A 22475-nucleotide genomic window follows, 5' to 3' on the forward strand; every position below is an offset into this window, starting at 1 on the left:
AGCCGAGTTCAGCTCGAGAAGCTCGACTCGACTCAAAGAGCTTGAACTCGAGTCGAGCTCCCTGACACAAGCTCGAGCTCGACTCGATTATACAGCATTGAGCTCGACTCGAATAACTCGTTTATGTTTTAACTTGTTTTTTTAAGTTTGCAACTCGTTTAACTCGTTTAATAACAAAACTGCACATCAACAAGAACAGTACAACCATGAAAACAAGGAGTTCAACATAAAAAATGCAAACAAGATTGGGGAACAGTTTAACAAGCAAACTATTCCTCGTGCATCGGCCGATGCATCGGGAAGTGGTGCTTCAGTAGGTCGTGGCTCGAGCTGGTTCATCACCTCATGCCAACCAACCTTGTCTATAAAAATATTGATCCATACACGATCTAACTAAGTTGGTAGGCAACATTGACTCGCCGATTAACATTCTTGTTCGTGGTCGCTTAGTTGGTTTCTAGTTTTTTTTATGTACCGTGTGCTGATATGAATCGAGCTGCATCGAAATCATGATTTTATTCATAAATCATGAATGATGAATTAATTTTATAGGTAGGGATGTGAATGGGTTGGATTCTTGGATTCCAACCAGATGTACAGGTTACCATATTTGATTTATTAAGTCTTCCACATATTAGGCTTGGAATATTAATAAAAGAAGTCCACACCATATATCCACATCCAATTTTTAGATTCATAATCAAAGTCCAACTTTGGGATTCACATCTAAATCTGAAAATGTCTTGTAAATAATACATAATTGAATCTGAAGTACTTTATGATATGCAAAAGATTGTCTCTCTCAAAATATAGTGATATTGGATATAGGGTATTTATATAACATAGAAATCAAATCCACATCGAAATTCTTTTGTGATTAGATATTCATTTACACGTGGATTTCATTCCAAATACTATGAGATGTCATTTTTTAAATCCAAATCCAATCCAGTTCTTTAATTGGGTTATATTTTATTTTGATGACCAAGGAGATTGTCTAAGTTAATGTCTGCATTGGATTCATAGATATATAAAAGTCGAGAATCACTTTACAACAGTCATGCTGCTCCTAGCAACGATTTGTTTTCTGTTAACTTTTATTGGACATGATTGACTAGTTCTGGGCCTGGTCAGACCCGTTTCCGAACCTATAAAAGGGTTTTCTTTACCTGGAATAGACGATGAGAGATAATTTGATATCAATGAGAAACTCATATTTGAGGATTTGTGGTCAAACTCTCATCCAAGCAGGGGCGGAGCCAGGATTTTCTTCAGGAACGGGCCGACAGTCCAACCTCTGGATCTGGGTAGGGTCAAATTGAATTCAAATTCAAAAAATACATTGCGCAATTAAAAAATTTTATTTTTTTCAATGTAATTTTTTTTTTCATTAGTCAAGGTGGGGCCACGGCCTAGGCGGCCCCCCCTCCCTCCGCCCCTGCTCCCAAGTGACCTCAAATTTGATGTTTTGGCTATATACTACTGATTCCAAATCATCTTTTTTACTTAGTTGTGAAATCTAGTGTTTGTTTACTCTTTGGGTCCTAAATAAAAGGAGATCGTAGACATCTTATCTTAAATCCAAGGCTATCAAACACATAAATAGTATAGAATGATCTTAATCTAGACCCGCGCACCTAAAGCTGCATATGGGTTGAGTTGAGCTCCATAGAAGAGGTTCGAGCTCAACTCGATGATATAACATCTAGTTCAAGCTCCACTTCGTTTGAATAGTTTACTTTAATCCACTATGAATGTGCAACTGACAAAAAAAAAATGCAATGAAAGAATGCACATGTACAGCATCCAAATATCTCCTAAATAAAAGTTTAGCATCTCATTTTCATATGTAGTCGAGCTCAGCTAAGTTTAAACTAGTCGAGTTCTTACAACTTGAACTAACTCGTTTAACATTTCAACTTGAACTCTCGTTTACAAGCATTTACAAGCGAATTTGAAGCCAGTCCCAATTGGCTTGATTCGTTCTAGGTGCAAATAATTATGCCTTAAGAAACTAATATTCTAATTTTTTTTATGATATATAAGGAAGCAAACAAACGGACAAACAGTATTTTTAGCCAATAAACTCTATAAGAGTACGTTGCCTCATAAAAACTACTTTTCTATTTTTTATTTTTTTCGATTGACATGAAAAATTTTACTTGCCTCCTATATTTATAGAGAAGTAAGATGATTGTCCCCTTGGATTCTTGCTGTTGTCTCATGCATGAGACAAAATGTACCACGTCCGATCTGCGAGATCCAACGGCTGCGGACTGCTGCACTCGCTGCCCTCGGGTTGCCCGCCATGTACGGGCAGCCAGCAAGTGCAGAAACCCGACCTTGTCCAGCTCCAACTGGACATATCATGTGTGGGTCCCACAATCCCGTTGCCTTGGGCATGTGAAACTTTTTTTTTTTTTTTTTTTAAATCCCATGAACTCAGTTTTCTTTCTCAGTCGTGAGAAATAAAACGGGCGAGTGTGTACGATTCCACATCGGCTTGACTTATATGAAGTTTCATAAGAGCATCGTATTTTTGGTTTTAGAAAATATGATCTCGTTATCTCTAGAGTTTGTTTATTATATTTACCAAGAATGTTCATAATCATTATGATTTCTGAAAATAAGCACTAGGTCATGACTAGTCTTAAAACATGTGTTTGAAAATTTTATTTTGATTGCCCTCTATTAAGTTTAATTTGATCTTGGGTTGTGAATGATCTAGATGTTAACAACCTATCGCCCGGAAAAAGAGCCACCAAGAACCAATATTTCTTTTGTGTCGAGCCTCTCGGGTTAAATCAACAATGCACCCTTCCCCTTAGATATTAAGCGCAAGAATCAAACTAGAAATATGTCATTTCATATGCTCTCGACCAGTTATATTTTGCCCCGAAGCAATTTGTTCCTGGGTTATTTAAAAAAAGAAAAGAAAAAAAAAAGGGTGAGTTGTGATTCCGATTGGCTCACAAAGGCTAAAATGTCGCTCATGAAATTTATTTGAGAAAGGAGACAATCCATGTGTTGCCAGTGCAAAGGGCACCACTGCAGCCTGAATGATGTTGGACCCTGAATTTAATAAAAACGCTACACATGAATCATAAATCCAGAATCCGTACTTACTTGATCTGAAAAGACTGAGTTGAGTCTTTTGAGTATAGAACATGCAGTACAGTGTCGACTCCATTAAAATGTGGTTAAACCATGCTACCTACATGTGAATGGCAGTTTAAATAATTGAGCTTTCTTCTCTCTTCACAGTAAATCCGACAAATTACAGGACATGGGCAAAGCAAATCGACGTTCAACTTGAATGTATTTTTGGTTCCTATTCACGAACTTCCATGCAAGGCAGAATCAGTCAATGAACTTTTCTGATAAGCATGAAAATTTACACCACGAAAATGCCAGAGAAAAGCTTGATAAGAATTTTTCACCCCCTTCTGTCAGTAAGTCCAACGCATTCGGAAAACTTGGTGGTTTCCGTCGTCGTCCATGGGAAAATGACACAGCTCTGGACCACTGTCCTACACATGTCTGAGGTTTCTTAGATCCAAACAAGTGAAGGGACATTTCCTCTGTGCAAGGGGAAGTGCAGTTTGAGCGTTTTACACCAAGAAACAACTGAAGCAAGGCATGGGAGGCTTATTCACCTCCTAAGTTAGCAATCTGACACCTTCAAAGGACTTGGCAGTTTCTCATCATCTAACAAAAGAAGGCGGACAATTAAACATGAACCGCCATCTCTTCTGTCTCCTGTTTGGATCGATGTGAAATGTAATTGGCAACTTATGGTTAGCGGAGTTCACAGTTCAGGTCTTACCCTTGTGGAAGATAAAGTACCCATGTTCTCAAATGCCCTAAAAGATGTTCTTCAACTTAAGTAGTCCCTTTGTGGGACCTATGTGCAGTCCTAAGGCCATGTGGTGCTGCTGTGTAGGGCACTGCTACTTGCTTCCTTTTCCATCTTCTCATTTATTAGGTTTGGTGCCTTTGTCTATACCAAAGGAAGGAACATGCTTTCTGTCTTTGTGTTGTCCATGGCCTTAGATGTCAAAATTCTTTGCCCTTGCAATACAACCATTTTAGAGGATGTGAAAGACCCAAGATCCACCTGAGTGTAGAAAAGTCCTAAATCTTTTGATAAACTTAAATTTCCAAGGCAAGAACAATATCCTTTGAGGAAGATGCTTCCTTTCCAGGGCCATTTCGTTTGAATGCTTGAAGAAAATGCTCATTGGAACTTCATTGGGACTGTCAAAAGAAAATCAATGACAAATAGAAAATATGTTTCTTCATTAATGTAAACCATGTTTCTACAGCTAGCACTTGCAGAATTCAAAGTTTACAAACCACTTTCCTTCATTATAGCAGAAGGATGTTACGAAAGTTAATTATGAAAACAGTCCACGGCTTTGGGTTAATCAACAGCACTATGAGTGAGACATTCTTGATGTTGGGCATCAACATGATCAACGTCCTTCAACAAGCTTTGAATTACCAACTAAAAGGGTTCAGAGTGAGACGGCAAACATTTGGGCCTTCATGTTGGTGTTTGTAACATGGAGCAATTTTGAAGCAGTACTATCTCCCTCATGGTCTAGAAGTCGACCAATTGTTCAAACAAGTTGCACTCAATTCGGTGAAGAACAACAACACGCAACAATTTGCCCTTCATGGCCTACATGTCCGGTTGATCCCTTGCAAGTCACGTCCAATTAATTCAAGCAACAGCTGGACTGATCAGTTGAATCCGGTAGCAGAGAAATGGTAAAAAAAAAAACCATAGTAAACTCACAGAAATGAGCTGGAAACGAAAGATGGTAGGATTTAGATGTTAGTCCCTTGTTCTCATCTTACTGCAAAGTAAATGTGGTGAGATAGAAAGTAGGATCTGTTTCACCTGCCAGAGTGAAACTTGTCTTCATAAAAATTTTGATGATTACATAAGTCTGGGTTTCCAGACTAACAGTCAAAATCACAATCTCTCCCTCTCTCTCTTTGATCTTAGGTCATTTCTTTATGTACAATCCTTACTGCAACGAATGCGGTAAGTGAATCTTCTGTTAGCTTTTTTCAGATCAATACAAAAAGAATCAATCTCTCTAAAATCCAAGGACCTTGTGTCCCAAATTCATCAGTCTATCCAAAGCATCAGGGTGGAACTTCCTAGCAAACAGGTAGCAGACAGATGTCAATTCCCCATTATAAATGCACTGGCTTCCACCTCTCAGTCTCTTCATCAAGTCAGCGGTCACGTCCCACCGCTTAAACGTGGCTGGGTGAGCCTTGTCCGCAGACCAGTCCACATAGGTCACGCTCCTGTTCGAATTCCAGGCCCCGAACTCTATGTTCACCATCGTCGGAATGTAATGCTCGTCCGGGCAACGATGCCGGCGTCCCTTGATCTTAACAAACTCCCTGAAATACTTCCTGTCTCCGACGATCTCCACGGCGAGCTTCCGATCCATCTCGAACCACTGCGACCCTTTTCGCCATTGCCGGCGCTTGATGACGGGGTACATTCGATCGCTGTACCGGCTGCGGCCGGACAGACTCGGATCATCGTATATCTCAACAAAGGACTGGCTCGAGTTGATGAGGTAGTCGTAGACGACGAAGAACGGGAAGATGGGGATGCACGACTCGGACACGAGCACGAACCTCTGGTTCGAGAAGTCGAGCAGCGCGTTCGCGAGTAGGCGGCGCTCCGCTTCTACCATGTTGAGATTTCCCCACGTTACTTTCTGCGTCGCCACATGAAATTGATCTCAATCAAGACCGACCACTGGGGAAGAGGTCGAGTCACAATAGTGTTATCATGTGAAAATCGAATTTTAATGCCTAAGAAAAAAAAAATTGGCAGCGTAAATGTGACTTAAATGGTCCGGAACCCAAAATCTGGCGTGTAAATTATCTCATTAAATCTTATAACTAGGACTTTATAATACAAACCCAACGATTCAAAATTTGTGAAATTTTGTGCAAGTTATAAAATGCTCTTTTGTACGTTGAAAGAATCATTAATTGGTGTGCTTTTTTTTCATGTTATTAGTGTTTGTTTATTACTACATGATTGAAATGTTTCATGACCTCATATTGTCAATTTGATTCTTTCAGGCGTACGGTTTCCACATGCACTAGACACATCAATCCTAAACCCTTGGAGGGTTTCGATCCTTTTTTTTTTAAGAACCGTGTGGTAGTAGAAACACGATTGTATCAATCTACCAAAAAGATTAAATTAGACACATAAAATACTAAAACGATAAAATACTAAAACTATCGTTTTAGTATAAACACTTTGTAAGTATTGTATCAATCTACCAAGAAGATTAAATTAGACACCTAAAATACTAAAACTATCGTTTCATCATGAACATACTTTAAAAAGATAAATTCATCAAACACCTATAAAAGCGTTCTTAGAAGTCATGTCGAAGTGAAATGAAAAGAAAGACGTGCATCCAATTGAGAGGGATGATTACATATGCATGATCATGGAGAGCATGTAGCATTTAGCAGAATGGGGTGCCAGACACCAAACATGGTCTACATTTCTTGGGACCTCATCTTTTAAAAGGCAAGTAAACCTTATTTACGTGCCAAAACGTGGGGATATATACCATCAATATAATATGTTTTCATACTTTTGAAGGTCTAACTCTGTTAGATGGACAACTGAAGCAGATATAGGCAGAGCCAGGATTTTTTTCAGGAACGAGCTAAATAGGGGCAGCGTTTTGTGGGTTGGATTTGGGTAGGGCCATACTTGTGCGTTGGGTTCCTCGTGTGACGCATGTCTCCTATCACCAAGTCCTATCACCGTTAGTGACCCTTAATAAATCTTTCCGAGCACCCAATTACTTCATTAAAGTCCTAGAACAGGAATAAAGCATTGCAGCAATTGGTGTTTTTTCATGTTACCTCACAAGGGAGCCCAAGCGTCACGAATACGAAAGGATCATGATCAAAGAAGTGATGCCTAGGTTTTTATGAGCCACATATACTTAGGTCACGACAAATTATTGATGAACAAGATAAGTACCTCCTTGTCCCATTTAAATTATTTAATGTGTTACTTTGTCGTATACCTATGCTCATCGAAAAAAGCCTATTTAATATATAAATTTTCGTAAAGTAATCAACGACAATTGCATCTTGTAATTTGCAACCAGTAATATATATATATATATATATATATATATTGCTACCACTGTATCTTGAATGACTCCTTTTTATTTTGTATCGTGTCTGGTACCTAAAAACAGTGATCAAATAATTCGTTGCAAATGCACTTTCGTGATAGTTTTTTCAGCACATAATAAAAAATAATCATCTTGATAACCAGCCCTCTAATATACACCGTCTGATCTAATGGACAATTAAAGAAAGAAAAAAAACATGATGGACATTTTCGTTATCTAAAGTTTATACATTAATTTTTTCTCAACGATCAATTTGACAGCTTTGATTAGATGGTTAGGTTTGTCTGTAATACTACAGCAGAAATAAAAGAATTTCTTTCCGTGGTTTTCAAGAAACTATGGTACGTACCTTGCTTGGTATTCTTCTTCCATGGAAAACCGATTGCTGAGAGGCTGATCCATTGTAGGAGGGTCTGGTATGAATATAAATTGAGTACTTACCATCATTTCCCTTGAAGAATCTCTCCCACAGAGGTGCTAAGGGAAGAGGTCCCCTTGTCAAGAAGAGGAAGGCAACCTTGGGGACCCTCTTAAATGGATACTCTTCCACCTTGGGAACCATGGACGCCCTCCACAAAAGTTGCTCATCACTCATTCCATGCATCACAGAAGGAGGCCGTATCCATTCCCTGAGTTCACCTGCGCCCACTTCTGTGTTCATGCTATCCGAATGCCTCGAAGAATTCGTGTGCTCTGAATCATTAACACAGGCAGTGTGATCAAGTCTGGTTCGAGAAGATCTGCACTGTTGTTCATCTAACGAGGGCTGTGATCTTGTGGCGCTGCAATTGGGTCTGCTAATTGTTACGTTACAAACATGACAGGGAGGAGAACGTGAAGAGTTTTTGCCGTGAATCTGATCGCAGAGGGGGGGATTATTTGCAGAAACGTTGAGAGGAAATAGGTTAGAAGCTGTTACTGCTCGATTCAAAATGGGAAGGTAGGTAGGGATCTGAAAGCTGGCAAGGACACCAAGAGTGATGCCAAAGGCGAAGAGAACAAAGTGGGGGATGAGATTAGACGGGTAGCACCTGAATTTCAAGAAATGAATCGGCTCACCCGCCCGAGGATGTTGCTGATCAAGCTTCCGCTCCATGGTCAGTGTGCTGGTTTCCGGTGCAACTCAAGCTTCTACTTCATCTGGTTGGTGGTGCAGTTCCATAGTCTGAAGACGACAAGTTGGAATATTTTAGTAGCAGGGAAAGGAAGACCAGGCCAATTCATTTATTCTACTTGGAAATTAAACAGCTCAGGAGATCTGGTCGTCGTGAAGGCATCACCTTTGCGTATCATTCCAACAACATACCTGCGCTTGGCAAAATTGAGAGCCATAGAAACAGAGATTACAAGGCGTGGACCGCAAAGCGACTAAATAAAATCTGTGAACATTTTTTACAGGGTCACGGTATTTCTGTTCAAATTAATCTTTTGTAAATTTTATTTTATCAAAATCTGGTGGCTCCGCTCTCGGAAGTGTATATCTCATGTGCAGAAGTATAGATCATATATGACGTTCATTACAGGACCTTGATGGGAAAGTTAGTAGTTATTTTTCTTTCTTGTGAGGGCCAACCAAAGGCTTATTCAAATAAAATATGCAGTTTTTGATAGGGACCAATTAAATTGACCTTTTTGAAAATTTTAACACGTAAAAATTTTATTTTTCAAAATCTTAGGGGCCGGACCCGCAGGCATAACGTCAGCGCAATAACAAAATATTAGGGACTTAGGGGAGGCCTGAAATCAAATCCATGGGCATCTATAAGAGGCTCATGCATTGCTCAGCAATCTCATTCATAACTTGTCAAAGGAGATAAAGAATGCAGGAAGATAACATTGTTTGTGGTCATCCTTCTTCCAGGAAGCTCAGCTGAAGTTGAAAGTGTCAAATATGGCGGAAAGTCCTTTGTTGTTAGACTTAAAAGGTAAGAAATGGCCCCTTGATATGGTCATATGCGAAGGGGACGAGTGCCACGCGCGGATGGTAGAACGAGTTGCGTGCACGCAATAATTATACACCAAAAGGATTTGAAGGTATTGCAAACATTTTTGAAGAGAAATAAATGGTTTGGGAATTCTGCTTTTTATTTTTTTCAATGTTTAAAGCTAGATCCAACCCGTTTAGGTTGAATTTGCCCAAGTCTACATTTAATTACAGAGGAAAACAAGCAAATAATTGGTCACCATATCCTTTGTTACATAACATACGCAACGCGTTCATTTATGCCTTAATCTGTGGAATTCAACTCCATTAATCAGATTCGAAAAAGGATAATCCAGCCATTTCTTTTGAAGAGTGATTCATAATCCACTTATATATTGGGAAGAATAGATAAACAGAGTTACCAAACTCATAACATGCACAAGACGGGACACAAAGAACAGAACAGAACAAACACAACGATCGATCCAGCACGAACGACTGAATCATTCAAGTTGATGACCGCCGTTCGCAACTTGATGTTGCTCTCTCTCTCCCCCTCTTTCTCAACTTTCTAGAATCCTAAGGCTTGGGATGCCATGTCTAGTAATGTATCTAATGAATCAGGGAAAAATTTTCTAGCAAACAGGGTGCAAAGAGATGTCTCATGCCCATTATACACGCACCTATTTCCATGCCTCATTTTCCACAGCAAGTCGTATGTGATATCTAGCCTACCAAAGCCAGCTGGGTGAGGCCCACCCTTAGACCAATCGACATACGTTAAGCTCCTATTGGCGCCCCACGGGCCGAACCTTATGTTCATGAGAGTGGGAAAATAGTGCTCATCAGGAACTGGAACCGGGAACTTGTCAAACAGAGGAAAGTAAGTATTATCTGAAACTATCTCCACTGCAATTCTTCTATCCACCTCGAACCACGCCAGCCCTTTCCTCCATTGCCCGAGTCTGATGAGAGGAGCCATGCGACTATCGTATCGGCCCCGGCCGAAAGGCCGTGGATCATCATATACATCTACAAAAGACTGCGTGGAGTTGATGAGGTAGTCGTAGATGGTGGTGAAGGGGAAGAGGGGGATGCAAGATTCTGACAAGATCATGAACCTCTGGTTCGATGGATCGAGCAGCGCATTTGCGAGAAGCCGGCGCTCAGCTTGCACTAGGCTAATATGTCCCCATTTAACTTCCTGCTCCATCAGCAAAAGAATTCTGTTAGCAATGTTCATGCATTTGGGTGGCACATAAATATATTCGGCTGCACAAGTTAGTGCTGCTATCAAAAGATAGCCACATACAGATGCATAATACAATCACTAATTGAAAGTATCCATGTAATTTAGGCCCTGTATGCTTATATTTTGGTTGGATGCAGGTGTTCAACATAGTGAAACTATGGTCGTCCAGTTTTCTTGATTTCTTTCAATTTCTGTCGTAATGTTCACGGAGGTGATAAGATAAGGTTATTAACATCTTTGTATATATAAAGAGCAATCCCCAAGTAAGAGGACATTGGCCTGGCTACTGTATTTGAAAAGGATGTTCTAGATCACATGCCATGGTTGAAGGCAGAAGAGGGGTGCATGTCTTGTTGACCAGATGCTACCAAGTATAAAATATGTAGGACGTGTCATTTATATGCCTCAAGGCATGGCTGGGTATAATTTATTGCATGATCTATGCACCTGTTGGCTCATGGGATTATCTTATCTTGACCTTGACCTAGCCAATAACTTACAACAACCAAAAAAACAAAAAGAATATGCCATGAGGGTGGTTCTCATGCAATTACGTGGGACTCATTTAATTTAGAACAGAGGGGAGTTGATGTGAAAGCCAGTTCGCCATCAAATTGTAATAACCCTATGAATGATGTGTATACAATATTGGTTGATGATTTGACCATTGATACGTAGTGCATTTTCAACAAAATAGTACAAGTTTTAATTAAAAGAAATGCAACCTGTAGTATGTTTGGAATCTATGGAAGTTAAAGTACGATTCCCTTTTTTTTTTCTTACTTCTTTATGAAATAGAGATCTTGGCATCTTAAATATATCCAAGGTCAGGTTAGATGAAGCAGGGCCAAACATAGAGCATCTGGTAGCTATTAGCTTGTCATTCATTTTCAACACCACTTTCCAAACTTGGTTACAGATTTCCAAATTTTGGAAAATTTGCAGGCTCGGATGAAATTCCAAAAGCAAAGAGACAAAAAAAAAAAAAAAGGTCAATCGTCGACATTGTTTCCCTGTGCTACACGACTTTAGACCATAACTTCAGCGCATCCTTGAAAATACTGTGGTCTTGTTACAAGATCTATCAAGGACAATTTAATCAGAGAAAAGAGCAACATGGTTGAAGCTTCTCTTAATTTGAAAATTCCATGCTTTTAACGAGTTAGTATATATATAACAAGATAGACAAAGAATCCTTGTTCATATTTATTTTACGTATCTTATAATGTGCTGAACTTTCCCAAGAAAGGGCGAGCTTTCAACAATTTCACGAAATTCTCCAACTATTACAAGATTAATTGTGATCATTCAACAATACCAGTTGCCAAACATGTTGTGAGTAAGTTCATTCCGAGAAATTAAAGTATGAAAAAGAGAGTTTGATTCCTCCACTTACCCTGCTTGGTATTCGTCTTCCATAAAAGATTGATTGCATTGGCACAGCAACTTTGTAGGAGGGATCGGTGTGGACATAAATCGAGTACTTATCATCATGTCCCTTGAAGAACCTCTCCCACAAGGGTGCCAAGGGAAGGGATCCCCTTGTTAGGAAGAGGAAGGCCACCTTGGGGACTCGCCTGTGGGACTGCCTGCTGTGGATCTTCGAAACCATGGCTGCCCTCCAAAATAACTCATCGTCTTCCATGCCATGATTGACAGTGTGATGCTCTGTATCTCCCTCCGTCTCAGTTCCGGCCTTCTCCCTTGTCGGATTGAGGCCGGCGGAAGCATTTGCTGCACTCTGAAGTGGAAGGAGGAAGAAGCTGAATCCTGAGGGATTGAATATGGAGAGGTGTCTGCTGATATGGAAGCTGGCAATGAAACAGAAGGTGATTCCAAGGGCAAAGAGGAGACAGTTGGGGATGAGGTTGGTCGGGTAAAACTGAGACCTAAAGGGATGAATACCAGCTTGGACGTGTTGGTGATCATCAGGTTTCTTCTTCTCCATAACAATGGCGACTCTGTTAGAAAGTTCTTTGCTGATGTTTCTACGTCTGACCTTCCCTGTTCAATAAGGGGCGGGGGGAAGAACCAGGTCTGATGCCATAACAAACGCCTTTCTGAAAATCAATATCCAAAGGACCTTGAATTTAAAACCACAAATTACTAACTCTTGGAGTGATGTAGTAGCTAGTACCGTTTAATATCTATGGCTGGGTCCAGAGATGAGCATATAAAATGCTCATCGTGCTCGGATGACCTTGTTCTGGATCAACAAAATGAATATTGGACCTTCCAACTCATTTTAGTTTTATATTGTTTATGAGAATTTTTCTGTTTGGACCATATTTCCTATAATAGTTTCAAGGAAAGGCCTCGAAGCAAGCCTTAGAACTTCCTGGTATGAGATTCAGTATCTAGCAACTGTTACTATTTCTAAGGATGGGTCTGATTAATATATTGTCCCGGCCCCGGCCCACTCTCAAAGCAAGCTTGGGTTCTTAGTCTAACGGATTCCGATGGCGCCCTAGCAATTTTTGTTTGAGACCCAAAAAGGATAGGAACGAAAACAACGAACCACTTAACAACCCTGTTTATAAGTCCCATAATATTTTTTCCAATCTAAAATACAAGACTAAATTTTTTAGATGCTCTAATTCGTCTTCTTAAGGCACACACATCCAGACTTGTGGAACCCTAGGTTCAAGTGTTGAATCGACTCTGTAACAGTATAACAACTCAGTTTACTCCTCATACTTGGCTGGAGCCCCTAGTCCGATGTATTCCAACTTGCCCCTAGCAGTTTTGGTTTCAAACTAATCAGATCAACCTATTACTTAACAACTCTCTTTATAAGTTCCTTAAGATTTTTCATAACTTAGATACATGTCACAACTAAAAATAAATAAAGAAATAAAGAAAGAAGGGGCCTCAGTTGTCTGAGGTGTGTGTGCTTATGATGCTCCTCTCAATGGGGCTAGGTGCTGGGGCTCCAACCGTGGTTCTGATTTCCGTTGTATTTGATTTAGTCTAATAACAGAGAGGAAAAATGAAGGGAAGTCCCTGTGATTATTAATCGCTACCCTGTCCACATTTCTTTTATACAATCCATATATTTGTTTAAAAGGTTCGAAATACCAATAGCTGTACAAAGTAGAGGATGGCCTCCTCCTCTGGACTGCCAACGAAACCAATGTTGTAGCCAATTTCTTTTGTATTAAGATGACAAATGCTTCTTCTTCGAAAAATAAGAAAACCCTTTTCATTAATGGAAAAGGAAAACCGTAGTGCTTGGTGTTCGTGAATTTGCATAAACTGAACTCTCTCCCATGCGACAGCTTCTTTCTTAGCTTGATGCAAATGTCAAAGGAAGTTATGATGCCAACTATAATCATGCTGTAGATGAGGGTACAACAGAAGGATATCAATCTCACCACAATTCGTGAGATTCTTCACAATAGCAAGTGTGATGTTGTAGATAGGTGACGTTCACAATAAGAACAGACAAAATCAAGATCGGTTAAAAGAGCAAATAGGAAACAAGACCCGGTTGGTGATCACTTGAGCAACAGTTAAAAGGAGAGCTGTTACAAGGAAGGCACAATCACCAAGATGAATTCAAATTATAATGTAACTGAAAGCAATAAAGCTGGACATTCGAATTTGAATTCTTCCCTTGTAAAAGATGTAGTTTTAACGAACCTCTATATGTTTCGGTGGCTATCCTCTTTTAAGTCTTAACTAAATTTCCCTATTCCATTTAGTTTTCTAAACTTAATAGCAAAAAACTGGTGAAATTTTTCTGCACAATGAGGATTGAGACCGCAGAATAAATGAGCCTGATCATGAGAAGAAGTTTCATTTTTCTATTAAAAAATAAATTGATGCATGGCTGTTCAAGTCATCGCTTCGCGTAGTTGTGAAGGTACTTCATTTCGATCAATTATATCGAATACATTTTCCTAAAAAGAAGCTCATCTACGGAACTAGTTTCGTGTATGTGCAACTAAGCTGCGTTTCAAGCAAAATATATTTGCTGCAATCCCACTGAACATCAACACAATATGACATGATTCTCTCTCTCTCTCTTAAAATCCTACAGCGTCACGCCCCCATTTGAGCAACACATCTAACGCATCAGGAACAAACTTCCTAGCAAATAAGTTGCAGAGAGTAGTCTCCTTCCCATTGTACTTGCACCCATTTCCTCCCCTCATTTTCCCCAACAACTCCAGTGTGAGATTTGACTTGCCAAATCTATTTGGGTAAACAGGGCCGTGCCAATCCACATATGTCAAGCTCCTGTTTGCACACCAAGCCCCGAATTTCATGTATACAAGCGTTTGAAAGTAGTGCTCATCAGAACAGCAGATGCTTCCAAACAGAGGAAGGTAGGTCTGGTCTGAGATCATCCCCACCGCTGTTTTCCTGTTCACCTGAAACCACAAGGACCCTTTTCGCCATTGATCGATTTTGATGTGCGGCACCATGTGATCCTTGTACCTTATCCTCGAATTGGCACTCGGTTCTTCTATATCTAGGAACGACAAGTTGGATTTCATGAGGTAGTCATATACTGTGCTGAAGGGGACCAGAGGGACGCAAGCTTCTGACAGAATCACGAACCATTCGTTCGAGAAATCGAGCAGTGCATTCGCGAGGAGGCGCCGCTCTGCATGTACCACGCTGATCGCTCCCCACCTCACATCCTGCCTCAGATCAGAAACAAGTGTTTGAATAAAACTGAAATAATTATGTCCTTGGTTGATAGCTGAGAACTAATTAAAAGAAAATAAGATCCAAAGTGGATAATGATCTTTGAGGTTATTTAGAGTAATTCTTCGAGTATTTACCATCTAATATTGCAATTGATGAGAGCAAAACTCTCTTAAATAGAGAGCCCTGAAGATCAGTGGATGTCTGGCAACACAAACTGAAACTACTCTATAGCATTATCTACTGCTTCTCTATCTGATAAGAAGTTTTGAGCTTTAGGACATCGCTTTCATTTTCCCCTTAATTTTCACGGTTCATGTTTGAAGGCAAAATCCTTAGCTTCCTATAGTCTGCAGTATGCACCTCTCTGATGAAATCAATGCCGCAAGACTGTTGACAGCCTTAAATTGCTAGGAACCAGCTATATAAATTCAGGGTCCCAGCACTCTTTCGTCGGTAATCTCAAAAACGAGTCTTCTGCCTTTGCTTTAGCATTATTTGTCTCAGTTTTGCTAATAACTGCCAAATGGACGATCTCACATTAAAATTTATCAGTATGGGCCAAATTTTCCACCTTTTTATCTTTTTGACATTGAAAAAATCCTTTTTCTTTGACTGTTGTTCGGCTTAATAGCTTTAACTAACCTGAACTATCAAACAATACTATACGCAAACTCTCATTTGGCAGTTGTCAACAAAAGCGAAGCCTGTATTAGGAACATTCACACGTACAAAGACAAGGCTTTGTGACACAAACATGACGACTAGGATCAGTATGTATATTATGTGAGTGATCTGCCATATTTGAAGCAATTCCTTCAAAGCTGTTGGCATATCAAAATATGATTTCTTAAAATGAAGCAACGTGAGGCATGGCAAATCATATATGAATTCTGTAGTTATATTGCACCAAAGTACCTTGCTTGGTATGCGTCTCCCATAAAAGACTGACTGTTCGGGGACCGATTCATTGTAAGTGGGGTGAGGATGCACGTAGATTGAGAAGTTGCCATCATATCCCTTGAAGAACTTCTCCCACAAGGGCGCGAAGGGAAGGGGTCCTCTTACCATGAAGAGGAAGGCGATTTTGGGGACTCTTTTGTTGGGGTATTTCTCAATGTTGGGGATCATGGAAGCCTTCCACAGCAATTCTTCATCTGTCATGTTATGATATGCAGCGCTCGCGCTGGCGCCTTTCTGCTCCTGTAATCTCAAGTTCATGGCCTCTGGATTGAGTATGAAGGTCAGGTTGCCGGAGGCATGGAAGCCGGCAATGAGACCGATCGTGATGCCGAAGGCCAAGAGAAGAAAGTGGGAGGAAAGTTGGTAGAAATGAAACTTCAAGAAACTGTGAATTAGCCCTTGAGCTTCATGATGCTGGTGATCAGGCTTTTTCCTTTCCATGTTGCTGGCAGCAGCAGTGAACTGGGGATGGTGTTGATCATGGCATTGTAGTCTTCTTTATAAACAAGGGGAGGAGGGAAGCAGGAACACGGAAGTAGTTTTTCAAATTGTTTTTTTGTTTTCCAAAGTGATTCCAACTGGTGACAGATACTTCAAACGCTGCTTATTTCCACCAAATTTTACCAATTAGCTTCAGTTTTCTCCAAAAAAAGGGCAACGGCCATCGAGATATTCTCACCCCATGTAAATGGTATATATATCTTTATCAAAGGGCAATTGGAAAATACTAATAAAAACTCTCATATTCCAATGTCTATTATACTCGTGAATTGGTATAATAATCTAAGGATAAACATTAAACTTGTTAATTTCTTGACTGCTGATAATTAAACAAAGCCCTCAGAGGAGGATCAGTCCTTCTACAACACAATCTAAAACCCGAAGGTTGTCGTCATTTTGAAGAACCCACAAAACGAAGACGTTCTTTTGCAATTTAGTGCAAGCAATATACACAGTTCTCGCCAATGAAGAAACTGGGGAAGTAACGTAGTCTCACAACTTAGTTGCAAGCTAAGGAAACATGTATTGTAATCAAGGACTTCATTTAGAAGCCATCTCGATCCTACGAGTCAATGAAAGTTGAAGATGCCAATTGAAGAAACAGGTTGGAAAGCTCAATTAACTTGCGTCCACTAGCCTTCATCGGCCAGCCAAATCTAAAGCAGTGGCTACGTTTCTCGTATATCGTGTAGCTTTTACGTTTCTATTGATTCTTTTCGTAAAAATGAAATTAATATATATATATACATATATATATATATAGTTATTGTTGTTATTGATAATCAAATGTTTGATCCATCATGATGAATAATTAAGAGTAAAACAAGAAGTAAAAAGTAATATTCATTATCAAATATTACTTTATTTTTCATTGTTTTTCTTTCAACCGTCATCATAATGGATAAGTGAGCTGAATCACCCGCCATTCACTTTATATATATATATATAGCATGATTGGTTTGGAAAAAATGAAAATTATACCCATTAATTGTCACATAAAAATGGCATCATTATGCTTTCAGTCATATTCCCGCGGTTCTCTTTAGCAGATTTGGTGATTCATACAAGATTTTTTTCTTGCATATAATGACTATGTTGAGATGTGCGAAAATCATGGAAGTTTTTTGTTTTTGTACGTTTAGTTGACAGTTTACAAGGAGAAATGGAGAGACTATTTGCATTAAAAGTCAAGAAACAGAAACGCTGAACATCTTTTGACTCTTATTTAAAAAATGAGGTCCACTTTTATTCTTTGTTTAGGCAAACTGGGTGCCAGCTGCGAAAAGTTTTCATAGTTTTCGTTTTTCAGATTCTTTTCAAATTCATCAAATTTGCAGATAAAGTCACAAATTCACATGATATTCGATTTTGAAGAACTGAGTGATGAACTTCAATAAAACAAAAAAGGGGGATTTTTCGTTTTTGCTTGCAACAATTTACTATTTGCATCCGTCAGGTTGAGTTTCTATTGTATTTTTCTTCATTTTTATATTTACGGATTTGAAGCATTGATGTTTTCATCACCTAATTATCAAATCTATTTAAGATGCTGGTCGCTTTATTTCAAGAAAGTTTAATTTTCTGGACACGTGTCAAATCCCCAAGTCACTCTCAACATTCAAATCAGCACTCTGGATGAAAGAACAACGATTTGATTCGGGGTAAGAAAGACATAGATGCAAATAATATCATGGATCAAAGGCCATGAGAAGTGGCCCGATCCGCATCAAAGGTGCAAGTGCAGTGGGAGAAAATTTCCTAGCGAAGAGAAAACAAACGGATCTGCTGTTGAGACTGTACCCGCACCGACCCGTGGACCTCATCCGCCTCAGCAACCTGACCGTCGTATCCTTGCGCCCGAACGTCGCCGGGTGCGACCCGCCCCTGGACCAGTCAACGAAAGTCAGGCTCCGGTTGGCGTTGACCGAGCCATAATGTTTGCTCACGAGTGTGGGCAGGTAGTGCTCGTCGACGTAACAGGGCGGTGTGCAATGGTCTCTAAACAGGGCGTAGTATTTCCGGTCGGAGACAATCTCTACGGCCAGTTTCCGGTCGACTTCGAACCACTGCGAGCCCTTCCGCCAGTCGGAAAGCCTAACGTCCGGCCACATTCGTTGGCTGTAGCGCCCCCGGCCGGCTTTGCTTGGGTCGTCAAGGACTCCGACGAAGGAGTGGTTCGAGCCCATAAGGTAGTCGTAGATCGTCGAGAAATTGAACAACGGGATGCAGGATTCGGACACCAGCACGAACCGTTGGTTGGAGAAGTCGAGCAGCGCGTTGGCTAGCAGGCGCCGCTCCGCGTCGAGCATCGATGACCGTCCCCAGTGCACGGCCTGCAAGTTAGCCACCGCTCACTCAGCACCACTCGATGCATTTAAAATATCGAAATGTGCATGGCTATAAGAAATTTGGAAGAAATTAATGAAACTTTGGAAACCAAAAATGTGCTCGTGAGATCACATCATTATGTAAATGGATTTTTTTCCATATTCTTGCTCCAATCTTGAAAAGATTCAGCTTAGTCCTTGAGGTCAAATTTCTCAACAATGTAAATTAATGACGTGAACAATCATAATTTTTGGCATAAAATTGTCCTTATGAATGTCATCTATATGCTTCCATTATATGCCAGTTCATTTCTGAATTGGTTTTCTCTTTTGTTGTAAATGTGCTTCTCAAGTCACCATTTTTTTTTTTTTGCATGTTGATTGTGATTCTTAATCTTTAAGTAGGTGTCTAATTACTTAGGGTTTTGGCTTCATGGATTCAACATGGGAGGCTTTCACATGCAAAAGCAAAAGATCCATGGTTTATCAAACCTAAAATGCATGCTTTAAAATCTTCATTTTAATTTTTCAATTGACAAAATGTCTGAAGGCCCTAAATCTATACATCTCAAGCCCTGAGAATCCTAGATCAGCATACACAAGGGGAATCAAACGCCTCTTGAATGCCATTAAAACTTGTATCTTATATGCATGTCTACTTCCTACTTTTGAAGATCTATTTCATTCACTTGAAACATAAAAGTAATTGGTTCCACCATTTTGAGGTTAAGTGAAGAATGCAAACAAACCTGGCTAGGGATCCTCCTCCGGCAAAAAACCGAGCAATCAGAAGCCTCCACGTCATACAAGGGCGGGCCGTGAACGTAAATGGAAAAAAGACCATCATGTCCCTTGAAGAACTTCTCCCAAAATGGCCCCAGTGGAATGGGGCCTCTTGTCAAGAACATGAATGCCACCTTTGGAACTCTTTTGTGTGGGTAGTCCGCAACACGTGGCACCATCGAAGCGCGCCACATCAGCTCTTCATCAGTCATCGAGTGCATCAGCTGTGAGGGAGCAATCCACTCTTTGAGTAGGGCTGGTGATGAACTTGAAGAAGCAGGACAAGGAGGAGGAATGGCTGGTGTTAGGGCCAAATATGTTGTGGGCAGATACTCATAATCAGCAGGCCCAACATATGGCTTCATATAGAAGCCAATGATCATCCCTACTATCATTCCTGATCCACATAGTAAGCAGCACAGCATGATGGTCTCTACCTGGAAGTTCAATTCCTTCCCTTGCTTCATTTCTTCTGCAGATGGCATCAAAGATCACAGATCTCTTGACAAATGTTCAAAAACATTCAAAATCTCATATCTTAGCAGTAGAATTGTGCACCCCCATGAAGTTTTGGACATCTAAAATCAATGATCTCAATTTTACCACTCTTTTTCCACAAACTTTACTGCACAAGTGTTTATGTTTGGTATCTATACGCCAAAAAAATTGTAATACAACGATCTGTAAGAAGAAGCACGCGTCGACCCCACTTTCTGCACGTTATGCTACTCCTTAACACATGGTCAAAAGTGTAACTCACGAGCTCATAGCTCATTGAGAACAAGTAGTCCCAAAGGGGTGGCTGTAATTGTTTACAGGCTTTTAGTTTGTCATGCCAAGATTAGAAAAAAGTGTCCTTTAATGACACTACTGAAACAAAGTAGGAATGAAAGTAGGAAAGGTCAAGCCGAGCATTAATAATAGTCGTCTGTGTAGGCCGAAGGTTTTCCAAAATGCTCTCAGTTGTCTTTTCTTTTTTAAGGACGCGCACATATTCAGTCCTTACATCTTATTCCTTAATTTGTTATCCTGTGACAGGAATTCCGACTCTCGTTGTCGTAAAATTTATACATGCAGATGCCCAGTAAAACATGGGAAACAACAAATAGTACATAATGTTTAGAACTTCGTGCAATCTAATTTATACATCTGAAACTATTTTGTGTTGATCGATTATTAGGTCTTATAGACGTGTTGATCATGATCTCGATCACTGGTCAGATTTGTGGGAGAAAAATATACAGTAAAGGCAGATGGTAAGTGCCACAGAATGCATATTTTCACACATATATTATTATTATTACTATATGGTTTTATCGTATTGTATATATGGTACATTAAGCGGTTTACATATGTTGAGAAAGAAATAAACGCACAAAAAATGTTCCTGGCGCGTCCCTACTTCTAGAAAACTGTCCATGCATTTGCATGTAGTTTCCCTGCCAGAATCTGGGGGAAGCTAAGGAGTCATTTGAAGGGCAATATGAATTTGGAGGCACGAAGGGATCTGCATGACAGTTTAAAGTTGCCCTCTTCGGAATTCTAGAGTTTCAGTCGACGGCGTACCTAGTTAACTTGGTATTCTTTCCGGGACATGAAGTTGCGCGTAAATGCGTTTTATCAGTTGATCAAACGAGTGACCGGAGAACCGATCGCCCGGTGACATCGTCCTCCGACCGATTCCATTCACGCTTCTGGTCCGTTCAACCATGTGAAGGTCCCGTGGTCTATGACTCCGTCGACACTGGACGGAAACCAAACTTAGTCGCCGGCCCCTTTAACCGCCGGAAACTGCACTAAAAGAAATGGAGACAGGGCAGGGGGGTGTGGGGAGGGAGGAAAGGGGGAGGAACTCTTACCAGCTCCGTTCCGATTATTTTCCAGTTCAAGAAAGAAATCAAGCTCCCATGGAAAACCAAGTTTGTTTGATCTCCTCCAACCTGAAAAGGGAGGAAAAACTTCGTCAGATGTTTTCACCAAAAAAGAAAAGGGAGAGAAAGTGTGTGGTATGTGTGTTTTCGTGTTTGTGTGTCAAATTGAAAAGACGCCATCATCAACCTAAGTAAGTTTATATTCCCACAAGATTTGCACGTAATTAAGTTCATTTCCATCTCGTCGATCAAGGGGAAATTTAACTCCCCCTCTCTCTCTTGATCCCTTGGCCTTGGTACCATCAACCATTTAAAGCAAGAGACAGATAAAATAATGAAAATAATCTTCTAATAATGATAAAATCAACCAGCACCTCTGGACTAGTGTCTGCAAGGATTTGAGTTTTCGAGCAGTGTAGGAATAGCAGGTAGATGGTGGTGTGCAAATGGGGAGGAGGAAGACGAAGAGGGGCTTCCTTAAAATGTGAGGAGCTGGGCGAAAGAAGGGTGGCAGGAAAAAGATCTTCCTCCATGGCACACCCGTCCTCCCGCTTTCCCCTTCCATTAGAAGCATGAAACTGATGTGGTCTCTCAATCTCTCATTAATTATCCAGTAGCCTTGGTTTCACTTCTTTCTTTTTCCTTGTTTCCTCTCCTGCTTTTTTACTTTAACCCCTTCCTCCTTCTGGGGAGGAGGGCTTTTTGTGCGCTTGAGTTTTGTGGTATGCGTTGTATGGGGGACGGCCTCATGGAATATGTTGGCTTGCCAAAGTAACGCAGCCATGGCAAGCCGGAAAACGATGGCACTTTCATGCTTGTTCGTTATTATATATCTCTTTTTACTAAGTTGTAAGAAGAGCTGTTACCTAAAAATTAGGCTTTGTGAAAACCTGGTCTCTGGTTTTTGGAACTTGACTTGCCAGCGACTGACAAAAAACACTATTTTCTATGGAAATTATTTGCACCCTTTTTAGAGTGTCCCCAAAC

General features: G+C 40.2%; 4 protein-coding genes across 6 annotated transcripts; all 4 read right to left on the minus strand.

The window, feature by feature from the left end:
- Positions 1-4901: 4901 nt before the first annotated feature.
- Positions 4902-8679, minus strand: LOC116263963 (glycosyltransferase BC10-like). 2 transcript variants are annotated; one of them, XM_031643814.1, is made up of 3 exons: positions 8492-8679; positions 7561-8376; positions 4902-5750 (listed from the first exon to the last, which is right to left on the minus strand). In XM_031643814.1, exons 2-3 carry the CDS (start codon positions 8305-8307, stop codon positions 5109-5111), a joined length of 1389 nt encoding a protein of 462 aa, XP_031499674.1. In that variant the 5' UTR covers positions 8308-8376; positions 8492-8679; the 3' UTR covers positions 4902-5108. The 2 variants fall into 2 exon arrangements, with proteins under 2 accessions (XP_031499674.1, XP_031499675.1); XM_031643815.1 differs by having other exon boundaries at positions 8518-8534.
- A 1014-nt stretch (positions 8680-9693) lies between these two features.
- LOC116264948 (glycosyltransferase BC10-like) lies at positions 9694-12345 on the minus strand. The gene is made up of 2 exons (XM_031645419.1): positions 11784-12345; positions 9694-10339 (listed from the first exon to the last, which is right to left on the minus strand). Exons 1-2 carry the CDS (start codon positions 12333-12335, stop codon positions 9707-9709), a joined length of 1185 nt encoding a protein of 394 aa, XP_031501279.1. The 5' UTR covers positions 12336-12345; the 3' UTR covers positions 9694-9706.
- Positions 12346-14332: 1987 nt separating this feature from the next.
- On the minus strand, positions 14333-16450 carry LOC116263588 (glycosyltransferase BC10-like). Its single transcript, XM_031643325.2, has 2 exons — positions 15962-16450; positions 14333-15036 (listed from the first exon to the last, which is right to left on the minus strand). The coding sequence occupies exons 1-2, from the start codon at positions 16445-16447 to the stop codon at positions 14416-14418; spliced, it is 1107 nt and encodes a 368-aa protein (XP_031499185.1). The 5' UTR covers positions 16448-16450; the 3' UTR covers positions 14333-14415.
- Positions 16451-18102: 1652 nt separating this feature from the next.
- Positions 18103-21943, minus strand: LOC116264827 (glycosyltransferase BC10-like). 2 transcript variants are annotated; one of them, XM_031645237.1, is made up of 4 exons: positions 21863-21943; positions 21477-21557; positions 19584-20089; positions 18103-18840 (listed from the first exon to the last, which is right to left on the minus strand). In XM_031645237.1, the coding sequence occupies exons 3-4, from the start codon at positions 20082-20084 to the stop codon at positions 18196-18198; spliced, it is 1146 nt and encodes a 381-aa protein (XP_031501097.1). In that variant the 5' UTR covers positions 20085-20089; positions 21477-21557; positions 21863-21943; the 3' UTR covers positions 18103-18195. The 2 variants fall into 2 exon arrangements, with proteins under 2 accessions (XP_031501097.1, XP_031501099.1); XM_031645239.1 differs by lacking the exon at positions 21863-21943 and adding an exon at positions 21676-21748.
- Positions 21944-22475: the final 532 nt, after the last annotated feature.

The sequence above is a fragment of the Nymphaea colorata genome, chromosome 11, assembly GCF_008831285.2.
Source record: "Nymphaea colorata isolate Beijing-Zhang1983 chromosome 11, ASM883128v2, whole genome shotgun sequence".
Taxonomy (NCBI): Eukaryota; Viridiplantae; Streptophyta; class Magnoliopsida; order Nymphaeales; family Nymphaeaceae; genus Nymphaea; species Nymphaea colorata.

Coding starts and splice junctions, on each gene's coding strand:
- LOC116263963 (XM_031643814.1), bottom strand. CDS start 8,307: ATGGAGCGGAAGCTTGATCAGCAACATCCTCGGGCGGGTGAGCCGATT. Junction 5,751..7,560: donor GAAGAAGAATACCAAGCAAG/GTACGTACCATA, acceptor GTGGCGACGCAG/AAAGTAACGTGGGGAAATCT.
- LOC116264827 (XM_031645237.1), bottom strand. CDS start 20,084: ATGAAGCAAGGGAAGGAATTGAACTTCCAGGTAGAGACCATCATGCTG. Junction 18,841..19,583: donor GGAGGAGGATCCCTAGCCAG/GTTTGTTTGCAT, acceptor GCTAACTTGCAG/GCCGTGCACTGGGGACGGTC.
- LOC116263588 (XM_031643325.2), bottom strand. CDS start 16,447: ATGGAAAGGAAAAAGCCTGATCACCAGCATCATGAAGCTCAAGGGCTA. Junction 15,037..15,961: donor GGAGACGCATACCAAGCAAG/GTACTTTGGTGC, acceptor GATCTGAGGCAG/GATGTGAGGTGGGGAGCGAT.
- LOC116264948 (XM_031645419.1), bottom strand. CDS start 12,335: ATGGAGAAGAAGAAACCTGATGATCACCAACACGTCCAAGCTGGTATT. Junction 10,340..11,783: donor GAAGACGAATACCAAGCAGG/GTAAGTGGAGGA, acceptor CTGATGGAGCAG/GAAGTTAAATGGGGACATAT.